Raw genomic sequence first — 19,484 nt, forward strand, 5'->3', positions numbered from 1 at the left:
AAGTGAAAACTAATCAGATTTATTTGATTTGTCATTGGTGCAATTAACCCTGTGTCACAGTAAGAATTCCAGAGAGATGTTTCCTCATCTCTTTCCTGATCCAACAAATCCCATTTATGTAAAGGATAACAAAGTTTCTCTCTATATAAAGAAATCTGTCAACTGTATGCCAATAATTCCACAACAGTCAGTAAAAACAGTAACAGTATTTTTGTACACCAGTTTGTTTAATTTTAACTTCAGCTCATTGCAACAGAAAATGGCCCCTATATCATCAGACTTCCCATATGTAGGATATTTCCTTTAAGATCTGATACTGGAGTATAAGAAGAATATTCAATTTTATTGTGAAGAGAGACTACTTGCAGAGTTTTATCGAAATTATTTATTGCCATTATTTTGATTAAAACTTTTTGACGGTACATACTTAGGTTGGGACACACATTTTACTGTCCAAAAGTTATTTCACTGATAAAATTATGTCTGTCGCATACATTCTTTATGTTGTATGCATTATTTGCAATTGTTGATGCCACTTTCAAGCAAGTAGAAAAAAAAACTTGACTGCCACAATGTGGAAGCAACCAGACAATGGAGTTTTATCCTTCAGATCTTACCCTGACAAGGCTCCCACTGAAGTAAAGGGAAGGTTTTTTTTGCCTGAATAAGGACTGGAGCAACCTTCAGAGGTCCAAGTGCACAAAACAAATATGTTTAACAAAATATAAAAATCCTCAACATGTCAAGCTTCTTAAATACGCATGTTCATAACCACTGTTACTCTCCTTTGGTTTACAAGAAATTCTTGCTTCTCTCAAGGTGACTAGGGAGCAGGAATTATGTAAACAAATAAGTAACCTACTCTTTCAGGTAAAAATCCATTCGTCACTTTACTGAAAACAGACATGCAGTGAGTGACCTGGCAACTTGGAACTGGCAAGTCTGCAAATACATATTTTTAGATCAGCAAGACATTGCTGAAGTCTGATATAAATTTTAATGATGAAACAGTCAGGAATGGATGCTCCCCAAGTACTATGTTAAATGGTTTCTAAAATGTTTAAATATGCAGAACAATTACACCACCCACAATTGTGTCTTACTGACCTCTACGTTCATACTGATTTAGCAGGCTTAAGATACATGAAAAGATCCTGTGCCATTCAGTTATGTAGCTGGTTAAATAAAAAAAGTTCTCATCTTTTAAAAAAAATTACTGAACACATGATTTGGAAAGTAATTTCATTAACAGAAAAGTCAATACTTGTAAGGCAGCAAAGAGTTAGATGTAATTGTTTACATTCAGAAGAGTACTTTACAAAAAAGGCAGTCCACAAAATTTAGTGGAAGGATGAGGTGTTTTATGTTGGCAAGATTTTGTATTCATGATAATTTTTATGATGGAGAAGAAAATGCAAAAGTCTGCATCACAGCAGCTGTAGAGTTTTTCCTTTGTTGTAATTCACGATGAGGAGCACATTCCCTGTTTTTCCAAGATAAAGATATTTAGTTCTTCTTTTCCATCCTACCAAGAAAAACAGGAGAATTCAGTGAAGGTCTTAGTATTTAATTACAATTATTGACTAATGCTTGAACATACTGTAAAAATCAAAGGTTGGGTATGAAAAAGACTTACTAAATTATCTGGTTTATCACCTTACCACAACAAAACTGGTCCCTAAACTTTCCTGTTTTGTAAACTTTCCTGTTTTGTGCAGTTTAGTTTTAAGTGTCCCAAAAGATGGGAGTTCCTAAACTATCGTGTCAGCGTGTGGGGAGGCAATGAAATGTTCAGCATTTGCTTTGCTTTTCTGCAATTTGTTTCCTGGGAAGCCTTCTTCTCAGCAGCTGCTCTCTGTGACCGAGATTAACAACTAGCAATGGGATGTTACCGCAGAAGGCACCAACAATAACTAGCAGCTAATAGTCATTGCTGTTTATAGAAGATGAAAAACTGCAATGCTTCTAATCTGAATTCACGTACAGAGAACATCCCTAGCATATGTCAGTTTGTTATCCCTTCCCCACACAGATTTTAAAATTCACTCACTTGAATTTCATCAGTCGTCCTCCTTGGATTAGCTGTGCGATTTCATTAGTGAAGTGACATGCAAACAGAAGCCAGTTTCTTGGCTGTACCTTGTAGGCAAATCTCATAAAAGTCAAAGAGTAACAACACAGTGCTGTAAAACAGAGTCAACATAGTGTCAGTGGTAGAGTCCAAGTTTAAGGCCAGAAGGAACCACCATATAATATAGTCTGGATATTGCAGGCCACAACCATCACCCACACACTAAACCCAACAATTAAATGTAGACCAAAGTATTACAGCCCACTGGAGACTAGACTATTATAAGCCACAGGAAGAGAATAGGAAGGACCAAAGTGCACCAATGCCCAAGGCCTCTGCAGTGGCAGGAAAACAATTAAGTGAGATAACCCAAATAATCCTGGCAAGTGACCTGCACCCACATGCTGTAGAGGAAGGCAAAACCAAAGAACCAACCAAACTAAAAAAAACCCACAAAAAACCCATCACTGGCTTATGTTTAAAATATTACGTGGTAAGTTTCTCAAACTTCTATTGGTTAAGACACCATTTCATGCAATCAATACTAATTTTATGGCAAACCACTATTTAGCAACTACTGAATGCATTTCTCCTTCACTATGGCAGCACCTCAACAGAGGCAAACAATTCTATAAGTTGTTTGTTTTGCTTGGATCCAAACACAGAGTTGCAATAGCTGTGGCTCTCTGAATCCCTCAGTGGCTTCCTATAACCACACACAAGTTACCAAAGCATCTTCAGTTCAGTGTCCAAATCCATCTCCCATTGCCGCCAATATTGATTCCAATGGGAGCTGGATCATGCCCTAAATAAATAAGGCCCTCTCACAAAGTTGAATCTATTGGCACATTCCTAGCAAGAACCTTCTTTAAAATATAATTCTTACCATATTTAAGTATAGTTCTTGCTAGGAAAGGACTAACAGTATTTTTAAAAGCAACTAACGCTCCCCTTGTTAAAAAAAACAAAACAAAAACCCCATTTTCCAAAATAGACAACTTACAAGAGAAAGTCTAACTTAAGGTAGGCACACAAATGATTAACAATTTTAATCTGCAGTTAAGTGCTCTTAGTGTAAGGGAGTAGAAAATTTAAATCCAAGGAAAATACATTTTTGCTGTAGTGTAAGCTTTCAGTTTTTGATGGAAATTCAGATGCAAGAAAATCTTTTGTGAGCCCTAGTGAAACAGCTCTGTGGCAATAGGACAACAAACCTTGTCTCAGAAGAGAAAGCCTTATATTTTATGAGAATCGTTTGCATTTCTGGCAGAAAGAATTTTCATTTTGTACAAAATGAAAGCAACTCATTCAAACTTATAGCAAAAATTATGCTTTGTGGAGAGAAATACTCACCTACTAACCTTTGTAATAGTGCTGAAGGATGACTGCAGCATCAAACATTATAAATAAAACTATTTCTTAACAGTCATATAACCTTCTGCTTGTAAACAGGTACTAAGTTGAAACTGAACTAGCTAACTAAACATTGTGTTGTAGTATACATATATTTGATGGAGCAAAGTTCTTTCGCAAAAATCTTTGAAGTGTTGTGCAATTTCACTATCTAAAAATCCTCCCAAAACCAAAATGGATGTTTAAGCTTTCATCCCATTTGGAATGTACTATTTCACTATATGGAGAAGATGGTTAGTTTCAACATTGGCCTGAAACATGTATTTTACCTGTGCAACACTTACCAAAAAGAAGACCTTGCAAAACAGGTACAGTAAATGCAATAAAATTTTAAGCACCCAGCATCAGCTATATCAGGGGCGGGCAAATTTTTTGGCCTGAGAGCTGCATCGGGTTTCGGAAATTGTATGAAGGGGCAGTTAGGGGAGGCTGTGCCTCCCGGCCCGGCCCCCACTTCTCGCCCCTTGACGCCCCCCCCCATCCAACCCCCCTGCTCCCTGTCCCCTTACTGCCCCCGAAACCCCCACCCAACTGCCCCCCGCCGTCCCATCCAACCCCTCCTCTCATTCCTAACTGCCCCCTGGGGACCCCTGCCGCATCCAACCACCCCTTCTCCCTGTCCCCGGAACTCCTGCCCCTGACTGCCTGCCGCTGCCCCATCCAACCCCCCTCTCCTTCCTGACTGTCCCCCCCCTCCCCAGGACCCCTGCCCCCATTCAACCCCCATTCCCTGCCCTCTGACTGCCCCTCCCCCCCGCCCTGGACCACCCTAAACCTCTCAGCCCCGACCACACTTCCTGGCAGCGCTACAACCGCGCTGGCCAGCTAGAGCCAGCCATGCACCGCGCACCAAAGAGCGCTGGGTCAGGCCGGGCTTTGCAGCTGCGCTGCCTCAGGAGCCAGCCCCACCGCCCAGAGCATTGCGCCCTCGGTGCAGTGAACTGAGGCTGGGGGGGAGGGAGAATAGTGGGGGAGGGGCCGGGGGCTAACCTCCCAGGCCAGGAGCTCAGGGGCTGGGCAGGAGGGTCCAGCGGGCCATAGTTTGCCCACCTCTGAGCTATATAGTAAGGGGAATCTAAAGGCTGAACAAAGTTAGTTCAAAATATCCCTTTTCATTAGTTGCATAGGACAAAGCAGTTCCACTGTGAAGATGGAAAGGAAGTGATGTGTTTTATTTATCAATTTCTGCAGCATAGGCTAGATTAAAAGTGGCAATTTCCTTTTGTGAGACATCTAAAAACACAGAATCAGGCCCCACTGGGATTCACAAAACCCCCACTCAGCTGCCCCTGGTTGCTGTAGGCACCTAAACTTGCTCAGCACCTAAGTTTTTGCAGTAAAAATTTCCTAGGCACCTATGTTTTTGCCACTGAGCATGAGCACAGCAGACCCATGCCAGGCATCTGGCTGCCTAAGCCCCAGAGCAATTCACCAACCGCAGGAAGATAGGCATTCCTCTGCCTAACTTGCCTGCAGGGCCCAATCTGATGCATTCACAGCTTGCACGCTGGCTTAAACCCCTATAGGTGATCTTACATAAATCCCTGCTCCACCTGAGGGGGAGAAGTGATTTGAGCAGGGATTTGCGAACTCTCAGGTGAGTGCCCTAAGCACTGGGCTATGGGATATTCTGATACAGGACTCCCTGAGGCTACGTCTATGCTTTGAGCTAGAGGTGAAAGTCCCAGCTCCAGTGAAAATACTTGTGTCAGCTCTCATCAAGCTAGTGTGCTAAAGATAGTGTAGCCATGGTAGCATGGAAAGCAGCAACATAGGCTAGCAGCCCTGAATACAAAGCTGTCAGACCCTGTGGATAAGTACTTGGGGCACCTAGCCCATGCCAACACTCGCTGCTGTCCATGGTACCATGGCTACACTATCTTTAGCACACAAGTACGTCCACTGGAGCTGGGACTCACACCCCTAGCTCAAAGCATAGACCAAGCCTTAGGGAGTCCCATATCAGAATATCCCATAGCCCAGTGGTTAGGGCACTCACATGAGAGGTGTCAGAGCCCAGTTCAAGTCCCTTCTCCCCCTCACTTGCAAGGGGGATTTGAAGCAGGGGGTCTCCCACATCACAGGTGAGTACCTGAACCACTGGACTAAAAGAAGGGACATAATTTGCGATGGAGCAAGGGGAGCAGTTCTCTCCCAACCCTGAGATCTCGCAGAATGCAATATAATCACACAACCTTCTATATGTTAAACAGTCTCCCCCTCCCCAATTTTTTTCTGAAATGACACCACTGGCTAAAAGTTTATAAGAGAGGTCCTTCTCCTCTGCCTTTCTCCCCCATCTTCCTGCTAAACAGGCACCTAGCACCAAGAGAGGGTTTGCAGTGGAGAATCCCAATCAGAGGGAAGCATCTATCCCAGACTTCAAGCACCTGTCTCAGAGGGGCAGGGCTTAGTACACACCTCTCAGTTTGGCATCTCCCATTGGCTAGCTTAGGCAACGACTCACCTAGCACGCTGGCTTTTGTGAATCCCTTTTTAAGGCATCTCTCTTTCCCTATTCATTGTATAGGGAGCCAAGGTGCTGAACTCAGGCTTTGTGGATCTTAGTGATTTTGTAAGTGCCTAAACATTAATCAGGGCAATGCTCAGCATCACCACGCCCAAGTTCTTTTGTGCATGTAGCTCCACGTTTTGTAATTTTAAAAGAGGCTTGCTAGTCAAGCCCCTATTGGGATTTATACTACATTATTTCCTTTATCAAGGGCAAGTTCTGCTCATCTTACTCGAGTACTCAGACTTCAGTCGGAACACTTATGTATAAGGAGACAGTTCTCTGCAATGTTTAGAGGGCTAATAAAAAATGTTGGTTTTAGTTTTCTACAGGAGTCTTATGGCCTAGTCAGCTGACAGATATACATAAATTCTGTATATCAGGGACCAAATCCAGTCACTTAGAAAGAGGAACTCGAGAGGTTAAAAAAATTCTCATTGCCAGTGCAGTTTTTTTTTAAAAGCAAGTCACATTTTTCATCCTGTGTATGTAATTTTCTCTGTTTATATTTTAATACCTCAATTATCCACAAGCAGAAGAGAAAATTAACTGCCAAAAAATACAAATGATGATTTATGCTCTTGACACAGTGTGAATTTTTGCTGTGCAAGAAATAGGCTTGCTAGAGAAGATCTTAAAGTTTTGTTCTGGATGAAATTTGAAAAAGGTTTCAGAAAATTTCACTATATCGCATGTGAATACCATATAAGAAAAAAATGGTATACTGTATTTTCCTGTCTGGATGTGCCTCACTTTGGTTGAGCTGAGCAGTTGATCACTGAAGAGTATTTCATAGCTTGCACAGAACAAAGCAGTGTTTATGTTAGTAACAATGCCAAAGGGGTCTTCCATCTCAGTAAGCAATATTGGCCATCTTGAGCGCAATGTTCAATAGACAGTGACTCAATTATCCAATAATACTTGTTTGGAGCAATCAGATTAAATGGGTAGAAGTCAGATGTTTTGTTATAATAAGCACACGTTTTTGCTTTGTGGGAATTTGCTCAAAAGACTATTGAACAAATTAAGTGGCTATACTTTGGCTAATGTAAATGTCATTATGTAAGTAAGAGCTGTATATTAAACTTAAAGGATTTTGTTTGGTTTTATTTTTATCATGCAACAAGAAAGGAAATCCAATATATCAGAAGGAAAGCAGACACTAGGGCAAAGTGTCCAGGAAAAGTACATTCCAGGAAAAACAAGCGTTTAAATGAAACCACTCTTGCATTTCCAAGCAGCAAAACTTCTGAACAGAATGCAGAGCGAATGAACGGTAAGGAATAGTTTTAAAGAGTGATTGTAACTCCCTTGCATTTGTAGAAAACCTTCTAATAGACAGTTGTTACTCTCTAAAGGCAATTTAATTCTGTTACTAAGGGTGCAGGCAGCTTCAGAAGACATTCCCTTTCAAAGTTCTCCAGTTGGCAAGTATTATAAACTTAAATCCCATACCACCACAGAAGCAGCATCAGTGAGAGCTCTGGTACAAGAGGGAGACAGTAACAAGTTAACACTGGAAATAGGTTAGGAAAACATTCAGGAACTAACACAGTAGTAGACAAAGAGGATTAAATTTTCTAAAGCAACTACTGATTTTGAATGCCCACACTTGAGACACTTTTCAGAGCTCCCCCCCCCCCCCCAAATCTACACTAATTACAGAGTATCCACCCTCTGGAAAAAAAATCTGCCCTCTTTAAGATGTTTCAAGTTGGGCACCTCAAAAGAAAAAAAGTACCCAGAAGTTACTAGTTACTTTTTAAAACTTACATCCACAGTATTTTAGATGCAACAAGAGAGTTTACAGATGTGTTAAACTAAAATTAGTGGTTGAAGTGTAGCGTTTGGAAAGTTTTTTATGGACTTTAAGTAGTTTGACACTTTAAGTCTGTCCCAATTTCAACCCTGTTTCTTACCAAATGTCATTCGGCCACTAATGATCTCTGGAGATTTCTTCATGTCATTAATAGCAGCAATAGGGAGTCCCCAGTTGGCTACCGGTCCCCAAAAGTGCTGTAAATAAAGTGGAAGGAAGCAAAGAGTTTATCCTCTTATTTTGAAAGATTTCATATTTTTCTACTAACATCTACATGTTTCAGAGTAACAGCCGTGTTAGTCTGTATTCGCAAAAAGAAAAGGAGTACTTGTGGCACCTTAGAGACTAACCAATTGGTTAGTCTCTAAGGTGCCACAAGTACTCCTTAACATCTACATGTTATTCTTAGATTTTTTTAAGAGAGGAAGTTCTGGAAGAGTAGTAGTGTGTTATAGCTTCCTTTCAAGTTGGAATAGAGACAGCTTTCAAGCACACTTAAGTGGAGGGGAAAAAAAAAACACTTGTCAAATAAGGGTCTCATCCTTTCCACTGCAGGGAAAAATCCTCCCGACTTTCCCATGTAGATGGGTTTGGTATAGTTTGTCCTATGGGGGAGAAGGACAGAACACACCATTCTTCCCAGGCTGTCAAGTGGCAACAGAACCCACTCTGTGGTCACTACTGTAACCTGAGTTTATGCTAGAGTCTACAGACAACTTATGCAAACAAATAGTGCATCTTGTTCATACAAGAAATTCTCCAAACCACTATTCAATATGAAGGCAGGAAAAAAAACCTCAGTGCAAAATACCTCAGTGAATAACTTAAGGGGGCATTCCAGGATTATGCTGCAGGCTAGATTGCTCCCAACAAGCATACCTGAGCTCTTGGCAATCATGCCACATTGTGGAAGCTGCTGGGCAATAACCACCTTTTGTTTAGGTAAATGAGAACAGTTAAATGCTCTTTGTTTAGGGATAGCTGAAGCAATGGAAAACCACTGCCCAAAGACTAGACAACATACAAGTCTCAGCTGTGTCTGAGCCATTTGGTTCAAGGAGTTTCCTGGGGGTCTGATAAGTCAAACCCTCACCCCTGCTTTTAGTTCCAACTGTGTATCCGTGCGTGTGCATGAGAAAAGAAAGAACAAACACCACAGAAACAGAGAAATGGAAGCAAAAAACCCAGATAAGAACTTAGAGCATGATCTTAATAAGAGAGAGAAAACTTTGGGGCAGAGTGCTGGCTGAAAGAGGCTTGGAACTGTGAGCACAGAAACGGTGACCTGTGTTCAGGGAAACAGGATTTTATGTATGTTCTACGTAAATAGAAATGATTGCATCAAATAAATACCTATCAGGAATTTCTCCTCCTAACAAAAACTATGCACAAGACCAGCAAATTGGCTAACTTCTAAGGCCATTAGGATACCTATTTGCAAGTGAAAGCTGGAATTCTTTGCAGCCAGTTAACACCACTTTTGCATCTATTTTAATATTAACGTTACACATATTCCAGTGATTCAGAACAAGGGAGCATATTGGAGGAGAGAAGCAGGGGGAAAATGGGTTCTTCACCTGTAATTTTAGTTCTTCTGCGGAAGGCCATCCAATGGTCCGGACAGGAGCTTGTGGATTTTACGTGTGCGCTCCACTAGAATAGAGACAGCTTTGCTTCCACCCCCAACTCAAAGGAAGGAAGATAGAATCTAAACTGCCTCTACTGTGGCGGAATAAGCAGATCTAACTCATTAGTAGTGTTCAGACTAGTGGATGTCCACGTATGAGAAAAGAGGTAGAAAGCTTATAAAAAACAGCTAAAATAACCCCCATGATCAGTTTTGCTGAGTTAAGTGTTGTTTTGCAGCAAGGCTGGCAATTTTATCTCACCTAACAGTGAGAAGTGACCTCATGAGTTTAAGGTCACCAGGCTAAACACCACAAAGTAACACTGTCAAAAATGACCTAAGTGCCTGACAATGGGACTTGGAGGCTTCTGAAAATTTTTTCCGAACAGTTTAGTTTAAGAAGTTTAAATAGTGTGACACAATTTACTTGTGAAGGACAGTACAAGACTAGAGAAGTTATAAAAACTTTCATTTCTACTACTGAAAATGTGGAAGAACATGAAAGTTGATAGGGAAAGAAAATGCACGGGGAATCACTAATTAAAATCTAACCAATCCATTACTACTCACAATCCCATAAAACAAGAACATTCTGAGTTATGGTATTTCATTTGTACATTAATGACAATGTCTAGGTGAAGGCATATGTGGTTTAGGGACACCTACTACTCAGACACCAATGTAAGTTAACATATGCTGTAATAGCTAGAATCACAGCAGCAGAAATTCAGTAACAGTGATCTGTTATGGGAGGGGGTGGGACTTGTATATAACCAAGTTATTTTAATAGTTTCAATGTTCTGTTTAAAACTACAGTTTTTTTGTGTGACTGCAGGTACGTTCTAGCCCACATCCTAACTAAGGGTACATCTTCACTACCCGCCGGATAGCAATCTATCAGGGATCGATTTATCGTGTCTCGTCTAGACACGATAAATCGATCCCCGACTCGCCGCCTGTACTTCACCTCAGCAGGAAGAGTAAGCGGAGTCGACGAGGGAGCTGCTGCGGTCGACTCGCCGCCATGAGGACAGCCAGGTAAGTCCTGGTAAGAACCCCCCACTCCAGCGTAACCCAGGCCTAACTTTCTGTTGCTAATGCATCACTTTAAGCAAATTTTGAGTGTAACCGCAATTGCACATACATTGTCAAAAATACCATTTTAAGTACCTCTATAATTTTCTCTGGATTCATTTAAAATAGCGGAATTTAGTGCTTGAGAACTGACACAATGACAGCACTGGAAAGTGGCTGTCCATCTACCCTCAAAACAGTTTTAGCTTTAGGAGACGTAATGCTAGCTTCTTGTTCGGGGGGTAGTTTATGTTCATTCAGCATCTGACAAAGCCCTGGCTGGGATGATTTAATTGGGGATTGGTCCTGCTTTGAGCAGGGGGTTGGACTAGATGACCTCCTGAGGTCCCTTCCAACCCTGATATTCTATGATTCCTTATTAGACTGCCTACAAAAGATATTAAGTCCGATGATTATTGTGACATGGGGGTGTTCATTAGAAATGAAAGTCAGAGTTCACTCAACTTGTTTCATATAAATCACTAATCTGCCATTAAATAGTAACTTTCAATCACTATTGATCTGGACCACATTTGAAATGGAGACCAAGAGGTAAAAGGCTCCACAATCCCCTTTCCAATCCCGTCAGCCATTCAGTCCGACTCCCTCAGACATTTTATGTTTTTCCATCTAGAAAGTAAGAGGATTCAATAGAAATGTAATAAAGTGCAACTTCACATGTACAGGCTGTTTTCAGTCTACATGGGAAATAGACTAGGATAGCCTTCTATGTCAGCCATAGTACAGAACTAACCAAGTACACTGAATCCCACAATATAGTGACCCATGATTTCCAGATTCAGTAATGGAGATAACTGGACCATTAGAGACAGTCTAAAGTGAAAGCTGTAGGACTGTGCTGTTTACTGTCTGAAGTAAACACAGTTAAAAATAAAACATTCAATTAATCTAGCAACACCACATGACTGTGTAGTAGTCAGAGATGGAACTCTAAATCAATCCCATGCCCCTAGCAAACAGTGACTGAGGAGCTGTGAAGGAAACCCATATCTTTCTGAAGTGATTCCTTAGCTGCTTTAGTCCTCCTTAGATGAGGGGATTGTTAGCCTGATACCTCTCTACTCCCATGTGTGAGCACAATTTTTATTAACTCACCAGTCCTGAAGGTTAGTAATGCACTTCCTTAGACAGAGTCAGGTCAGTTCATAACAATGCTAGTACAGCAAGATTACAACTGGCTGAAATGAAGTAGAAAAAGCTTTTTCTTACCGTACTATGTTGTCAGCGTTCATTATGGTTCACCATTCAGATGATGCATGAAAGAGGAGCAGAAAAGAGTTAGTTTCCTTCAAATTACTGATCTTGAGTGGAAGACATAAGTTATGGTGCAGCAATTTCTCTCAATTAAGTATCAGAGGGGTAGCCATGTTTGCCGCTTTTACAGATCCAGACTAAGTCTTTAAGGTGCCACAGGACTCTTTGCCGCTTTCTCAATTAAGTTATTATACTAAAACCAAAAATATTTAACACTTGTCTTAACATAATACAAAATGTTACCCTCTAAATAGTCTTTTCTCTCATCTAATGTACTAAGGTGAGATCCTGGTCCCACTGTAGCAAGTAGGAGTTTTGCCATGGACTTCAATGGGGCCAGGATTCCACCTCTAGTTTTTTTTTTTTTTTTTTTTAAGATCAAGAGGATGTCAAAAGCCTAACTGAGCTCTAAAAGTAATGTGGCTGACTGCCTCTTCCATCTAACTACAAACTAAGAAAAAAATATAATGATGTGTAGGGTTTTATTCCTGGTGAATTCATACAAGCAGTAATTAATGTAAATCACAAAAGAAGTTGCATTTGCTTTTGATAAAGAAACCAAGAATCAAATTTACCCTCTAGTTCATGGAAAGTTGCCAATGAGGATTTCAGTTACAATGCTTAGGAGACCCAACCTTAAAAACACCGTTATATTGTACATATTCTCCATGTTGACAAACTTCAATGGCTTGACACACAAAACACTTAATTGAAGTCTATTACAACTCATATACTACAGTATGATATGGTTGGGTCAATGCTAGCTGCTGGCACATATTTGGGACTGTCTGCTGCTACAAGATACAGGGTGAATATAAAAGGGCAAAACCAAATATGCATTAGAAATTGCCATGCATTGTCTTGAGATGCACAAATTTTACCCTAATCAATCCCACAATTCTGTACTCTTACATTAGAGTCTGTATGGTAAGAAGTTTCTGAAGACATTACTCTTATTAGTTTGAGACACTGTCTAGATGCAATAGCTTACCGGTGCATGACCAACATGTACCCCTGCATATCTAAGTTATCAGCCTCTACTTTTAAATGCATATTCAATAGAACCACCAAAGGCATGTTTTCACTATTATTTCTAGTGTTCTTCCATTTTGTAACCATGCTCACTGGGGGATTCAAGATGCTGCAGGTGGACTTCTTTGGGTATGCCCCACAAGTAACTTATTATTGGGCTGCTGAGTATACAAGGTTTTTTAAAATATGACACGAGAGAATGCTTCATTAACGCCTTAGACTTTTTTTAGTAAGCTCCATTTTAGTACATGTGACAAGTTTGTTAGCTTCATGACTGTGTAACTTACGTGTTTTCCCCACTGGTCTGCATAATCTATAGTCATTGAGCCAATCTCCGCTTGACTCCACCGAAGAGCAGTTACATCAGGATGAATCTAGTCCATTTTTTGATGGTTGCAGTGATGGCAGGAAGTGCCATTTTCATGAAAACAGTTACAATGTATGTTTAGCTATGTTTGTGGAAACACTGCTAGTCAAGCCAGTTAAAAGAACTCTCAGACTTAAGTCCATATTCTAATGGAAGTTTAATGCCAATTAAATTCAGTCTGAAACAGGGTCTAAAATACTGTTGTTATTTTAACAGTAGAACTCACAACCTGTATAGATGGGGGAGATTCTTTTCCCCCAACCAAATCCTTTTTGCTCACCTGCCCTTGGGACAGCTACCACTGTGGGAGGAATATGAAAAACCAAGGTTACACAAACTCCTCCTTCAAAAGCAAACGCATATTTAGCCCAGTGCTTTGCAGCCAAGAACAGATCAGTTTCACCAACAGATGTTGTAATCTCTCCATTCTTAGATGTATTAGACTGCAATATATGTTTGTTCCTGAAGTATAATGGCTCTATCCTCAGTTAGCCATCTCCACAAAGGTAAGTGCAACCCTTCAAAAGCAGAGCCCCTCTCCTCCTGAGAGAGAACGATATGGTTAGTCACAATATGTCAGGCTTAGGGCTTGTCTACACTGGCAATGTACAGTGCTGCAACTTTCTTGCTCAGGGGTGTGAAAAAACACCCCGCTGAGCACAGTGAGTTTCAGTGCTGTAAAGCGCCAGTGTAGACTGTGCACCAATGCTGGGAGCCAGGCTCCTAGCACTGGTAGCTATGCCCCTTGTGGAGGTGGTATTTTTGTTTTTGTTTTTTAAGAGCACTGGGAGAGCTCTCTCCCAGCGCTCTGCTGCGACCATTCAAGCCACAGTTAAAGCGCAGCATTGCCAGTGTAGACTAGCCCTTAGAAATCCCTGAAAGGAGCAGCTAGGAATCTAAGGGCTAGTCTACCTGAACAATTAGAGCATGGCAAGCTGGGGTGGGAATCTACCTTGCACCAGTGGTTGGTGAATTAACTGTCCTGCTGATGTGCATTAACAGTTTCTTAAGATGCTCCCAACTAGTCCCATTTCAAAGGGGACTATCTCAAAGCGCTCGATTAACACATATCAGCAGGACAATTAAATCACGAGCCACTGGTGCAAGGCAGAGTCATACTCCATCTTGCCATGCTCTAATTGTTCAGGTAGACAAGCCCTACATTAAAATCAACATGGTAGCCAGGGCAATTTAGAGCACTAGCAACGGGTACATTTTGTAAGACTGGCAAGCAGTCAGGCACATTCTGTACTAGCTTAAACTTCCTCAAGGTTTCAGGTATATTACAGTGAACTAGTCAAGGTGACAGAGGCATGAAATGACTATAGCAAGCATCCACATTCACCAGCAACTGTCACAATTGCCTTGGCCAAGCATAGATGGAAAAATGTGTCATTTCCTCCTCCTCCGCGCCCCCCGCGGGTCATCTGTGAGCCATGGTGACCCATGAGACCAAAGTCAGGAAAGAGGGTATTTTAGTGGCCACTTTATCAATCATGAATTATAGTGTATTATAACCAATGGTGCTCTGCGGGCTTTTAATGGTGCCTCACATTGAGCTGTCCTGAGTTGTAGATGAGGGTCAACAGGGATTATGATGATTGGTGTCCATTGTGGGTTTTTAGACTCTGGGATTTGATTTACATGCATGAAATTTCCTTCATTAGTACCTTACTATTTACACAAAAGGTTCTTGTTATAACCAGATCTCGTCTGGTCTAACGGTGAGTCTGTCCTCTTTCAGCTCTGGCATGAAAGATGGTCAAGATAAAGGCTTCAGTGGTAGTATTTGATGGGTGAAACCCACTCAAGACTTATGCTTCATGTAAGTCACAATTCAGTGGAATAATAAGGCTTGAGTGGAACTTAACTGATGCATGAGCATTGTGCTGGCCTTTGACGAAGGAGGGACGTTAACCACGACATTGAAAAAAACGTAGGGTAAAAAAATGATGGTCAATTGTGTACATATAGTTGGACATACGGGCATTTAGATCCCTATTTAATAATCATTTCAGAGAAACTAGAACTTAAGGGTTGTTACAGCATCTGTTGAATCAACTGATTACATACTTAGAACACAGTTTAATAATATGATTTGTTATATTACAGTATTTAGAATCAACATCTATCTTGAGACATAGGAGGCACTAAGTTTGTCTATCAAAAGTGAATTGTGGGTATAAGATTCGAAAAAACCCACTGTGAATTTAAACATGTTACCCATTAAAAGAGCCTGACTTAAAATGCATTTACAGATGCGCTTTGAAGACTTGCAAAGTTGTTGTCTCAGTCATAATTCATCTAAATACCCTGTGATATGTTGCTATCCTAAGAGGAGGGTAAGATAGGTAACCTTCTCCAGGAAAGCCAATTTGGGAAAGGAAAAGCCTACAATAAGGAGCCTAGGAAGACAACACAATTTGAAGGTATGATTTTTATATTTTTCCTGTGTCATGGCTAAAATGGAGATTTTTGGCTGGTATCCTTTGAGTCTTCGCAATTCTTCAACTTCAATCTTTGGAATCAAGATCACAGTTACAGGCTCCCAGTAAGACAAGAAACTGTGTTCATACAAAGTGGAGCTTATAAATACACACTGGGCAAAATAATCAACTTAAAAAAAGATTTCCAGTACACTAAAACTGTAAAAATCTAACAGATGATAATTCAGTAAGAGATAGGATCGAATAAGTATGTACGTAGAAAGCAACACCATGAAACCAGAGCCCTTTGAAACATTAAAGAAATTAATATTTGGAACAATATGGTATCCTGTTTAGCAAGTTCCTTCCAGACTGGTAAGCCTTTAAAATAACTGAAGGAGAAAAAAAGCCGAACAAAAAAAACCCCAGCCATCTTTTCTGCAAAAAAATGTTCCCACATCATGGAATGTGGTATGGGTAATGTTCTGATCACAATATCTGCCTCTTTTGTCCATTAAAAAAGAAATTAGATCAGTGTTTTATTAGATATGTACATGACAGACATTTACATTATGTATATGCTCCAGCTCCAAGTTCAGTTATGTTATAACTAGAATAACTGGACACTTCCAACTTCACAGGATAGTGTTAAATGAAATATATTGTCCTGAAAACCTTTAGAGTCCTTGAGTTATTTCTAGCTATACCTACATGTCTGCTCCGATTTTTCCTACTCTCCTTCATTTTGCTTCGACTCAAATCTTCTCCTTATTGTTGTCTTGGAATCCTTCATGTCTTCACACTTTTCATCTATCCTTTCTGTCTGAACTTGCTTCAGCAGGTGCCAAATCTCCTTTTCTGACAGACTTCTCCCACAAAGCCTAAATTTTGATTACTACAAGATTTCTCCACCAAAGCTTGCACTATCTCCTGCATACTATGCTTGCTTGTGTCTATACTAGACAGAAAGTTCCTCTGAGCAACAATTATGTTGTCTTTTGTGTTTGCTCAACACCAAGCACCATTAGTGTTGAGAAAATACTATAAGCAGAGCTGGTTCCTGAGTTAAGATTGCCTGACACTTACCATTATACAACTCTGTTTTCACTTACTTATAACTTTGCCAAACAAATAATTTGGGCTGAAATTTCCTCTGGTCTTTGTGTGCCTCAAGTGGACAAAAGATCATTATTTTTTAAATATTTTAAGTCAAAATAGTTCAGTATTTCTGAAAATAAGATTAATAGGGAAAATATTCCACTGTTTTGCCAACGTTAAAAAAATTCTTACAACCATTTTGTTGATAAGCTCTAGCACCTCCATGCTTTCTTACAAGAATCTGAAATTTGGAAGGGAGTGGCAGGGTTGCCTTGATGTAAGGGATCTATGCCCTATGCTGTCCCCATGAAAATTCGCTCAAATTTGGTCAAGTTATGAGCCTCTGAAAAAAACAAACAAAAAAACCCCACAGTTCACATATGCTCAGTAGAGACTTGTTAAATTCTGGCAGTTAAATGCTCTGAAGACTCCATTTTTACTAGCCAGGCTCCACCCCAGAACTGCAGGGGCTGAGCAGGACCTCCCTGAAATTGCTCCTCACAGCTGCTGTAGGCCCCTGGGGCACTAGACACAAGAATTGGAGTTCAAGACGACTCCTTCCTGTAAATTCAGCTGGCAACAGGCAATGAAGAGAACGAAGCCACTCTATTTGAGTACTGAGCAGCTACAAGAGGAATAGGCTGGGCACACAAGAGTCTAACCATAACATTCCCCTCCAGAACCTGAAACTGAACCTATGAAAGCGAAGTGTCTACATTCCTCAGCTGTCAGCAAATAGCTGAGCAATGAAGTGAGCTGTAGCTCACGAAAGCTTATGCTCAAATAAATTTGTTAGTCTCTAAGGTGCCACAAGTACTCCTTTTCTTTTTGCAAATACAGACTAACACAGCTGCTACTCTGAAACCAGGCAAAGTGTGTAATTCACCACTTCTAGTGATTGGTCCATATAGGTGTAGTAGGCTGTTTAGCATCTAACGGTTACTTCTACTACTTGAGCTGATAAAAGTATGCAATCAGGGGTGCTGGAACAATTTTTATAGTGGGGGTGCTGTAGGTCACTGAACCACACTGTAAATCCTGTAAATAATGGAATCCACTTCAAGTCAGGGGGTGCTGCAGCACCCCCTACACCTCTTGTTCCAGCCCCTATGTATGTAATGTGGCTCTAAAGATCCAAACCCTATTGACAACCCAAGCTGGGGATGAATATGGTTCCAGCTGTTGGAAGGTTTTTTCTTTAAAGATAGGAAATTATACACAAAAACCAATATTATAAAAACATTAATTTTGCAAAGTCAATCACTCAAAATTCAAGAAATGCCTTAAGATTGCCAGTAAAAATTATTTGGCCCCTTTATGCTTATATAATTAGAGCCTGCATCATAAAGTACAAGCATATACCATTTTTGCCTTGTAAACCTGATATGACAGTTTACCTGCCCTGGCACAAATGCTACAAACCCCGTCTTATCCACGATGAGGACAGTAATAATTAAATTGCCCATCCATTAAAAAAGGTAAGCAGAACGTCGCAAGGTTTCTGTGGCCTGTTTTCATAGTATACTTGGTGCTCCTCTGAGCGTTGCACGGCTCAAATTACAACAGATTTACACACGCGAAAACGGAGCAGGCGCTGCGGTTGCCTCCTGTGAGCGACACGACGCGCACTGTGCTTCGCAAACTTATGTAAACGAGGAGGCCAGTCGCGAACTGCGATTGACCCGTGGACAGCAGCGAATCAGGGCCACTGGCCGACGGTATGGCAGCGACACCCGCCCGGCTACGCTGGTGGCGCGACGCTGGCACGGCGGGAAGGGGTTTCTCGGCGGCTGTGGGAACACCGCCTCCTTGACCCAACCTCGCGGCGCCAACGGCAGTCACTGCGCGCGCGCGCCGCCAGCCCTCCCCTCTCCTGCCCCGCCCAGCCGGCTCGTCCCGGGACCGCTCCCTCGCTTCGGCGGCCGCCACCGCGCGGCCGAACAGCCCGCCCCGCCCCTCGCACGGCGGCGCTGCGGCACGAGCCGCTCGTGAGAGCCAGAGTGCGAGCGCGCAGGGACCCAGACGGGCCAGTCGAAGGGCCGGTTAAACGGCCCACAACAGCCCCCGCGCGCGGCAGGGGGGCGGGACGGACAGTCGCCGGGCAGAGCCGCGCCCAGCCGGCCCCCGCCGCTCTCACCTCATCAGATAGTCCCTGAAGTCCTTGCTGCGCACATAGTCCGCGGCCTTGCGGGCCAGCACCCCCGCCATGGCGGCAGGGGGTATCGGGCACCGGGCGGGGAAGGAGGCAGGGAGCGCGGCGACTACCCCACTCGCTCCGCGTCCCCAACTCCAATGACACCTGCCCCGAGCACCTGGGTCAAACCGGCTCCGCGCGACGCCTCTCGGCTATCGCTTTACGGCAGCGCCACCGCCTCCGTCGCCATGGCGCTCTGGCCGGTCATTGGCCCCGACCGCCCCGCCCCCTACCCTGCCTCAGAGGAGGGGGAGGCGAGCGGCCGCGTAAAGTAGCGCGGCGGGAGGAGGGAACGTGACGTCGTAAAAGCTCAAAGACAAATGCTAAGGAGCTGGTGTCGCCCGCGGAGACGAAAGCGGCGGGTTTGTGAGTCGCTATTGGCTGCTGGCTTCTCCGGTCTTCTGCCCGCCTCTTGACTTGCTGTGTCAAGGGCACTTGCAGCGGCTGGTGCTGTAAGCGGGGTTGTGGCTGCGCGGGGAGCGCGCTCCCGCCTACAGACGCCCCCCCCTAGATAACGGTGCCCGTCCAGCCTGGGAGAGGCAGAGGGGCGATTGACCCCCACAAGGCCTGCCTGCC

At 42.4% G+C, this 19,484-nt stretch overlaps 1 protein-coding gene across 2 annotated transcripts; it reads right to left on the minus strand.

Moving 5' to 3' along the window:
* Positions 1–367: 367 nt before the first annotated feature.
* On the minus strand, positions 368–19,132 carry MPC1 (mitochondrial pyruvate carrier 1). 2 transcript variants are annotated; one of them, XM_077813325.1, is made up of 5 exons: positions 18,852–19,132; positions 18,344–18,347; positions 7,916–8,012; positions 2,051–2,183; positions 368–1,525 (listed from the first exon to the last, which is right to left on the minus strand). In XM_077813325.1, exons 1-5 carry the CDS (start codon positions 18,920–18,922, stop codon positions 1,507–1,509), a joined length of 324 nt encoding a protein of 107 aa, XP_077669451.1. In that variant the 5' UTR covers positions 18,923–19,132; the 3' UTR covers positions 368–1,506. The 2 variants fall into 2 exon arrangements, with proteins under 2 accessions (XP_077669451.1, XP_077669450.1); XM_077813324.1 differs by lacking the exons at positions 18,344–18,347; positions 18,852–19,132 and adding an exon at positions 11,747–14,025.
* Positions 19,133–19,484: the final 352 nt, after the last annotated feature.

The sequence above is a fragment of the Eretmochelys imbricata genome, chromosome 3 (assembly GCF_965152235.1).
Source record: "Eretmochelys imbricata isolate rEreImb1 chromosome 3, rEreImb1.hap1, whole genome shotgun sequence".
NCBI lineage: Eukaryota > Metazoa > Chordata > Testudines > Cheloniidae > Eretmochelys > Eretmochelys imbricata.

Bases quoted from the DNA above. Each gene is read 5' to 3' on its own strand.
- MPC1 (XM_077813325.1), bottom strand. From the start codon at position 18,922: ATGGCGGGGGTGCTGGCCCGCAAGGCCGCGGACTATGTGCGCAGCAAG. The intron at 2,184-7,915 runs GTAAGAAACAGG...TCTGTTTTACAG, and splicing joins TAGTGGCCGAATGACATTTG to CACTGTGTTGTTACTCTTTG.